Here is a 9,389-nt window from a genome sequence, read left to right as displayed (position 1 = left end):
GTTTGTTCAGCAAACGGAAGATATTGCATGGTTGAAAGAGTTTCTCACAACTCGGGGATTGTCAATATCATAGTCCCTCTGTCCCAAAGTAAGTGTCGCAACTTTGTACTAACGGTAGTACAAAGTTGTACTAAGTTTGAGACACTTATTTTGGAACGGAGGGAGTACATGAAATGCATCCCGACTTTCCAGTGCCAGACAAGAAAGTTTTTTTTTGAAAAGGGCCAGACAAGCAAAGTCAACATTCTTTGCGAGCGTTTTCTCAAGTGAAATCCCTTGGAATCAAATCAAGAACAGCAGTGTTGGATATTACGTACTACACTCATTTCTTAGTTTGGTTCTTGTTGAGGCTTCAGGTTCAGGGACTGGGACATAATAAATGTTATATTCTCATGTCATGTCTCAACACTATAGAGAGCGCTTAGGCTGTTCATTTGCACCATATGGCGACAGGGCTAGTTATTTTCATTTTTTCTCCAGGTGTGCAGCTCATTCTGATCAATTCAACGTTGTGCTAGCTGCCATTCCAAGTTATTACATGCCCTGTTTCATGTGGCCGTCCGAATCAATTCCCAGTCTAGTCTGGAAAATTTATTTGTTATTTCAATATTCAGCAAAGTGATAGACCAACAGTCCTATGAATGTCTGCAATTAGTAAACAACGAGAATAATGGCTTCATTTTGTCAACATTTGTCCATAAAGTACATAAGGATGTCTTTCCACGGTCTCATGACATTTGATACCAACACCCCCAGGATTCAAATCGGCAACATGTTTGCTGAGTAGTGCTTGATTTTCATTGCAGTGACAATGTAATAGCATCCGCCGCAATTAGGATGGTGTTGTTGCAGCTAGTGTTTTGTCAAGTTGTAGTCTACCAAAATGTGATGCCTGGTTGTCTAATGCAATTTTTTTTTCTTTTGAAACAGATGCGAAAGACTTGCCTCCTTCATTATTAAGGAGAAGAGTTTTAGAGTACAGCATATCGGCTCCACAACATAGCCCATCTGAAAAGAAAGCAACAACGAACTACTATCACAGAAACTTAATTGTTTACTATGTGGGTCTGGCCAATGGTGTCTTACTTCGATTTATTTGTACACTTGGAGCTTCAGAGCCCTGAATATATTCTCATTTACCAGAGAGGATATTTAGCGTCCAACAGAGAACATGAACAAAATAGATGCTTATATATGTCTCAAAGAAAGAGTTAAAATTACAGTGGTTGTTCTGTCTAATGAGAAATTCTTCTATTTTCATGCAGGGTCATCTTTGACATACTCCAATGTCAGCTTTGGATGGATAAACCTTACAGATGTTGCCCTGGCACATATCCTCGCATACAAAGTTTGTTCAGCAAACGGAAGATATTGCATGGTTGAAAGAGTTTCTCACAACTCGGGGATTGTCAATATCATACTCCCTGTGTCCCAAAATAAGTGTCGCAACTTTGTACTAACTGTAGTACAAAGTTGTACTAAGTTTGAGACACTTATTTTGGAACGGAGGGAGTACATGAAATGCATCCCGACATTCTAGTGCTAGACAAGAAAGTTTTTTTTGAAAAGGGCCAGACAAGCAAAGTCAACATTCCTTGCGAGCGTTTTCTCAAGTGAAATCCCTTGGAATCAAATCAAGAACGGCAGTGTTGGATATTACGTACTTCACTTATTTCTTAGTTTGGTTCTTGTTGAGGCTTCAGGTTTAGGGACTGGGACATAATAAATGTTATATTCTCATGTCATGTCTCAACACTATAGAGAGCGCTTAGGCTGTTCATTTGCACCATATGGCGACAGGGCTAGTTATTTTCATTTTTTTCTCCAGGTGTGCAACTCATTCTGATCAATTCAACACTGTGCTTGCTGCCATCCCAAGTTATTACATGCCCTGTTTCATGTGGCCGTCCGAATCAATTCCCAGTCTAGTCTGGAAAATTTATTTGTTATTTCAATATTCAGCAAAGTGATAGACCAACAGTCCTATGAATGTCTGCAATTAGTAAACAACGAGAATAATGGCTTCATTTTGTCAACATTTGTCCATAAAGTACATAAGGCTGTCTTTCAACGTTCTCATGACATTTGATACCAACACCCCTAGGATTCAAATCGGCAACATGTTTGCTGCGTAATGCTTGATTTTCATTGTAGTGCCAATGTAATAGCATCCGCCGCAATTAGGATGGTGTTGTTGTAGCTAGTGTTTTGTCAAGTTGTAGTCTACCAAAATGTGATGCCTAGTTGTCTAATGCATTTTTTTTCTTTTGAAACAGATACCAAAGACTTGCCTCCTTCATTAATTAAGGAGAAGAGTTTTAGAGTACAGCATATCAGCTCCACAACATAGCCCATCTGAAAAGAAAGCAACAGCGAACTACTATCACAGAAACTTAATTGTTTACTATGTGGGTCTGGCCAATGGTGTCTTGCTTCCATTTATTTTTACACTTGGAGCTTCAGAGCCCTGAATATATTCTCATTTACCAGAGAGGATATTTAGCGTCCAACAGAGAACATGAACAAAATAGATCCTTATATATGTCACAAAGAAAGAGTTAAAATTACAGTGGTTGTTCTTTCTAATGAGAAATTCTTCATATTTTCATGCAGGGTCATCTTTGACATACTCCAATGTCAGCTTTTGATGGATAAACCTTACAGATGTTGCCCTGGCACATATCCTCGCATACAAAGTTTGTTCAGCAAACGGAAGATATTGCATTGTTGAAAGAGTTTCTCACAACTCGGGGATTGTCAATATCATAGTCCCTCTGTCCCAAAATAAGTGTCGCAACTTTGTACTAACTGTAGTACAAAGTTGTACTAAGTTTGAGACACTTATTTTGGAACGGAGGGAGTACATGAAATGCATCCCGACTTTCCAGTGCCAGACAAGAAAGTTTTTTTTTAAAAGGGCCAGACAAGCAAAGTCAACATTCCTTGTGAGCGTTTTCTCAAGTGAAATCCCTTGGAATCAAATCAACAACAGCAGTGTTGGATATTACGTACTTCACTTATTTCTTAGTTTGGTTCTTGTTGAGGCTTCAGGTTCAGGGACTGGGACATAATAAATGTTATATTCTCATGTCATGTCTCAACACTATAGAGAGCGCTTAGGCTGTTCATTTGCACCATATGGCGACAGGGCTAGTTATTTTCATTTTTTCTCCAGGTGTGCAGCTCATTCTGATCAATTCAACGTTGTGCTAGCTGCCATTCCAAGTTATTACATGCCCTGTTTCATGTGGCCGTCCGAATCAATTCCCAGTCTAGTTTGGAAAATTTATTTGTTATTTCAATATTCAGCGAAGTGATTGACCAACAGTCTTATGAATGTCTGCAATTTGTAAACAACGAGAATAATGGCTTCATTTTGTCAACATTTGTCCATAAAGTACATAAGGATGTCTTTCCACGGTCTCATGACATTTGATACCAACACCCCCAGGATTCAAATCGGCAACATGTTTGCTGAGTAGTGCTTGATTTTCATTGCAGTGACAATGTAATAGCATCCGCCGCAATTAGGATGGTGTTGTTGCAGCTAGTGTTTTGTCAAGTTGTAGTCTACCAAAATGTGATGCCTGGTTGTCTAATGCAATTTTTTTTTCTTTTGAAACAGATGCGAAAGACTTGCCTCCTTCATTAATTAAGGAGAAGAGTTTTAGAGTACAGCATATCGGCTCCACAACATGGCCCATCTGAAAAGAAAGCAACAACGAACTACTATCACAGAAACTTAATTGTTTACTATGTGGGTCTGGCCAATGGTGTCTTGCTTCCATTTATTTGTACACTTGGAGCTTCAGAGACGTGAATATATTCTCATTTACCAGAGAGGATATTTAGCGTCCAACAGAGAACATGAACAAAATAGATGCTTATATATGTCTCAAAGAATGAGTTAAAATTACAGTGGTTGTTCTGTCTAATTAGAAATTCTTCATATTTTCATGCAGGGTCATCTTTGACATACTCCAATGTCAGCTTTTGATGGATAAACCTTACAGATGTTGCCCTGGCACATATCCTCGCATACAAAGTTTGTTCAGCATACGGATGATCTTGCATGGTTGAAAGAGTTTCTCACAACTCGGGGATTGTCAATATCATACTCCCTCTGTCCCAAAATAAGTGTCGCAACTTTGTACTAACTGTAGTACAAAGTTGTACTAAGTTTGAGACACTTATTTTGGAGCGGAGGGAGTACATGAAATGCATCCCGACTTTCCAGTGCCAGACAAGAAAGTTTTTTTTTAAAAGGGCCAGACAAGCAAAGTCAACATTCCTTGTGAGCGTTTTCTCAAGTGAAATCCCTTGGAATCAAATCAAGAACAGCAGTGTTGGATATTATGTACTTCACTTATTTCTTAGTTTGGTTCTTGTTGAGGCTTCAGGTTCAGGGACTGGGACATAATAAATGTTATATTCTCATGTCATGTCTCAACACTATAGAGAGCGCTTAGGCTGTTCATTTGCACCATATGGCGACAGGGCTAGCTATTTTCATTTTTTCTCCAGGTGTGCAGCTCATTCTGACCAATTCAACGCTGTGCTTGCTGCCGTCCCAAGTTTTTACATGCCCTGTTTCATGTGGCCGTCCGAATCAATTCCCAGTCTAGTCTGAAAAATTTATTTGTTATTTCAATATTCAACGAAGTGATAGACCAACAGTCCTATGAATGTCTGCAATTTGTAAACAACGAGAATAATGGCTTCATTTTGTCAACATTTGTCCATGAAGTACATTACGCTGTCTTTCAACGTTCTCATGACATTTGATACCAACACCCCCAGGATTCAAATCGGCAACATGTTTGCTGAGTAATGCTTGTTTTTCATTGCAGTGACAATGTATAGCATCCGCCGCAATTAGGATGGTGTTGTTGCAGCTAGTGTTTTGTCAAGCTGTAGTCTACCAAAATGTGATGCCTAGTTGTCTAATTCAATTTTTTTCTTTTGAAACAGATGCCAAAGACTTGCCTCCTTCATTAATTAAGGAGAAGAGTTTTAGAGTACCGCATATCGGCTCCACAACATAGCCCATCTGAAAAGAAAGCAACAACGAACTACTATCACAGAAACTTAATTGTTTACTATGTGGGTCTGGCCAATGATGTCTTGCTTCCATTTTTTTGTACACTTGGAGCTTCAGAGCCCTGAATATATTCTCATTTACCAGAGAGGATATTTATCGTCCAACAGAGAACATGAACAAAATAGATGCTTATATATGTCTCAAAGAAAGAGTTAAAATTACAGTGGTTGTTCTGTCTAATGAGAAAATCTTCATATTTTCATGCAGGGTCATCTTTGACATACTCCAATGTCAGCTTGTGATGGATAAACCTTACAGATGTTGCCCTGGCACATATCCTCGCATACAAAGTTTGTTCAGCAAACGGAAGATATTGCATGGTTGAAAGAGTTTCTCACAACTCGGGGATTGTCAATATCATACTCCCTCTGTCCCAAAATAAGTGTCGCAACTTTGTACTAACTGTAGTACAAAGTTGTACTAAGTTTGAGACACTTATTTTGGAACGGAGGGAGTACATTCATGCATCCCGACTTTCCACTGCCAGACAAGAAAGTTTTTTTTTTTGAAAAGGGCCAGACAAGCAAAGTCGACATTCTTTGCGAGCGTTTTCTCAAGTGAAATCCCTTGGAATGAAATCAAGAATGGCAGTGTTGGATATTACGTACTTCACTTATTTCTTAGTTTGGTTCTTATTGAGGCTTCAGGTTCAGGGACTGGGGCATAATAAATGTTATATTCTCATGTCATGTCTCAACACTATAGAGAGCGCTTAGGCTGTTCATTTGCACCATATGGCGACAGGGCTAGTTATTTTCATTTTTTTCTCCAGGTGTGCAGACGACGCGCCGTTTGCCCCAATCTACCAGATCTCGAAGGACAAGATAAGAAGTTTGGGCATGGAGCTGACCCCCCTGGAGACGGGCATCAAGGAGACCATTGACAGCTTGAGAGAAAAAGGATCTGTCACTTGTGGCAGACACTGGATGCACACATGTTTATGTGCACCTGAAATAAATCGAGACATTTTGTATTTCTGAGACATTTATATGTGAATTTTCTGTGTTTCATTAGGTTCGAGTTCCAAGACATGAATAACCGGTACACAGAAATGTATAATGAATGCTTCTAAAAAAAGTAGACATCCTGTACTCTTGCCTGACGCCTTTTGGAACACACCAATCTGAAAACAGATAGAAAGAAATAATAAGGGATATTTTCTTTTGGCCTACACCAAACATACCTCATAAGCATGATGTGGTTGGACGGAATTTCACGGAACAATACTGGGGGTGAAAAATAGAAGATCAAAATGCGCTCCGATCTGCAGGAGTGTTGTGAAAAATAGAACAGTACTGGCACTAGTGGAAGTTCTCAAGGTCAGGAACTCAGAGGTTGAGAAAACAGCTGCATATACTTCGAGCCCTTGTTCAGGTGCTACTGCTTGTATATTGAATCAATATAATATAACCAGCGACAACTCCAATCATTTGCCATTTACAGATCTTCAGGCTTGAGAGCTAGTTGCATGCAGGTAGAGGCACATCTGAAAGCCTCTAGAATACTGCAAAGGTGAGTCTGAGAAGAGGCTGAGCAGGTTACCGGGCGAAACTCTATTCTAGCATGTAAGTGAGTGTAGCAACCCAATCGTGGAACATCTCCCTTTGATAACGAATCGATGGGCCGAGTCTTCCAGTTCACTGTAGCATGTCATTCTTCGTACAGTTTTGTTGTCCACCAGGAAGTGCCATTGTTTGACCTGCAAGAGAGTTACTGTATGCACCCCTAAAAGGAGGTTCAGGCCTATTGATGCATCAGTTCTACAAGAAGCATCAGGAAAACAGAGGTTGGTTGTAGCGATGGTCACATCAGCCTTGCACTCTCTTACCAAACGTAACATCTTTCATCTCACTACATGGCTAAATATATGCAACCAATAGTGAACAAATACCTGACAGTTTTCTGGAGCTAGTGAAGAGATTAAAATGTCTAGGAGACAATCATAGGCATGCAGCCCCATATTCTGTAGTTCACTGAACTTTGCATGCTCTACTCTTCAGCAACATTGCTTGCTAAAAAACAGAACTGCGGTAACATAAGCACTTGGCAGGTAGCACTAATTAAACCCATGAGATTATTAATAGAAAAAACCCAGCAAGCCAGCGTGCAAAAAGGATCAACATGATATTTCATGGGCAACAGAAACCACCATCCCTGTGGACATTGCCTCATCATCTTCTCACCAACAGTACATCTTTTGAAAGATGAATTTAAAGATTGGAACCAAGCAGGGAGAGTGCAAACTGTAAAGTTTTTAAAATGGCAAGAACAAGTTACTGTGCAAATGCTTTTTCAAGCAAATTCTACAACAGGGCACATAAAATTAGACCTTCATTACAAATATAATCAATTCACCCCGCCATTAACACGGGAGATTATCAAGCTAACTGACAAAAACAACATCAGAAAACAACCAAGCACCACTGCACCAAAAGGAGTACTGAATAATGACATAATTCATCACGATATCACGCGACCCCTGTTGCCTCCAAGATTGTCACCTATCTTGTTGATGAATGTAGCCTTGTAGATATTCAACCACAAACTCTTAATGCGCTGCATCACTGAGGGTCACCCTTTCTGCAAACGTAGATTTGTGAGATTCCAAAAGAGGAATTACATGATGCTGTATAAATTGCCAGTTAAGTAAGCATAATTAGTTGTAATCACACGGCACTCAAAATTTGCTCGGGCCCATTTCAAACATAACTTTGAATCCGATTAGGCATTCAATATTTTGTTTGTTCCACTAACTTATATGGAGTATTATTTAAGAGTTGTTCCCAAATCACAAAAGAAAGGACACATAGATACGAATATACCTTGTCGATTGTAGAAACATTTCAGTCTTCTTCCGATTCAGATTCAAGATCTTCTTCAGATTCAGATTCACGATCTTCGTAAGATTCATATTCAAGATATTCGTAAGATTCAGATTCAAGATCTTCGTAAGATTCAGATTCAAGATCATCTTCCCCGGCCTGAGTAATTCTCGGCAGCTGACCAATCGGCACCACAGACGCTGCATCATGAGCTCGCACCTCCGCTGACGATCCCTCCAGCAGATTCTTCTTATCGCCATCATTCCGCAAACCTGCCCACAAAAAAAGAAAAGCGCAGATGTAACAAATCAGCTCAACAGGAGCCAGTTGCCCAATATAAATTTCATGCTCTATTCCAAGTTTTTCAGATTGCCCAGCAAAAGGAATCAATCGCCACCACATGAAAATTATGTCCTACTGCTATTTTGTCAGCATCCCACAAAAAAAAACTTAGTGAAGCAGCTGTGTCTATCGAGCAATAGAGTTGTCCATGGATATAGGTATACCTTGTGGATTGTAGAAAATCATGTACGGGATGAAATCTTGAAACTTTTTTCTCTCCCATACCTTCTTCCACTGTAGTGATTTGAGATTAATCTTGTAGATGCCAAGATCTGTGGTCACGAAAATGATATCGGTGCCTTCCACAGATCCAATCAGCCTAAGTCTTTTATTTGGATTTCCAATGGGAAGAATGCCCTTGATATCGATGACTGCACGCTGAGTCCATGACGCAACTCCGTCAGAACCCATGTGCCTTGACCACAGATTGAGGATTAACCCGTCGACATGTGCAAAGCCCAAACTGTCATCCTCCATCGCCACGAGGATAGAAGCATTGGCATTGACAGACCACGCAAGCGGCATATCAATCAGCGATAAGCTATTAGTGCTCATGTCGTACTTGAGAATTCCTACTACGCGATCTTCGGCACGGTTACAAAGCTTGAAATGAAGCGTGTCTTGGACGAAGACAGATGGCGCGTCGTAGATGTACAAACCGGAGTCAAGATGAAGAGCAGAGCATCGCTTGCTCCACTTAACAAAAGGAGATTGAAGGCCCGGCTTGCTGTGGTTACCCGTCACCGGCCGGGACACGCACGCCCGTGCAACACACCCATCTTCATGACAATGGTCCAGGCCGACAAAGACGACCTGGAAGGGGCCTGCGTGACAAGTGCGGTGGTCACAGCCGGCCACGGCGCAGAGCACCCGCGCCCCCATAGCTGTCGTCCACCAGGGCGGGCGCCTCCAGCTCCCTCCGGCAGCCCGTCATGGGGTCCCAAACGACGAGCGTCATGGGTCGATAGGCCACTTCGCCAATGAGAACGCGGCCATGACGGCAGTCCAACGCAGTGTAGCCCAACCAGTCGTCGTCGGGGATGCACGCACGAAATTTGGTGGTGGGGAGAAAGTGTGGGATGTTATCTTTCGTCTCCGCGCGGGAGTTGAAGTGGAAGGAATAA

The 9,389-nt window shown here is 41.0% G+C and overlaps 1 protein-coding gene across 1 annotated transcript; it reads right to left on the bottom strand.

The window, feature by feature from the left end:
• Positions 1-7,374: 7,374 nt before the first annotated feature.
• On the bottom strand, positions 7,375-9,152 carry LOC125530410. The gene is made up of 3 exons (XM_048694812.1): positions 8,430-9,152; positions 7,924-8,195; positions 7,375-7,681 (listed from the first exon to the last, which is right to left on the bottom strand). Exons 1-2 carry the CDS (start codon positions 9,145-9,147, stop codon positions 7,945-7,947), a joined length of 969 nt encoding a protein of 322 aa, XP_048550769.1. The 5' UTR covers positions 9,148-9,152; the 3' UTR covers positions 7,375-7,681; positions 7,924-7,944.
• Between the last annotated feature and the right edge of the window lie 237 nt (positions 9,153-9,389).

This window comes from Triticum urartu, unplaced genomic scaffold (genome assembly GCF_003073215.2).
Source record: "Triticum urartu cultivar G1812 unplaced genomic scaffold, Tu2.1 TuUngrouped_contig_6294, whole genome shotgun sequence".
Taxonomy (NCBI): domain Eukaryota; kingdom Viridiplantae; phylum Streptophyta; class Magnoliopsida; order Poales; family Poaceae; genus Triticum; species Triticum urartu.
The sequence above is the reverse complement of the archived record's forward strand: the minus strand, read 5'-3'. Positions and strand labels throughout refer to the sequence as shown.

Coding starts and splice junctions, on each gene's coding strand:
- LOC125530410 (XM_048694812.1), bottom strand. CDS start 9,147: ATGGGGGCGCGGGTGCTCTGCGCCGTGGCCGGCTGTGACCACCGCACT. Junction 8,196..8,429: donor GATTTTCTACAATCCACAAG/GTATACCTATAT, acceptor TTTTGTGGGCAG/GTTTGCGGAATGATGGCGAT.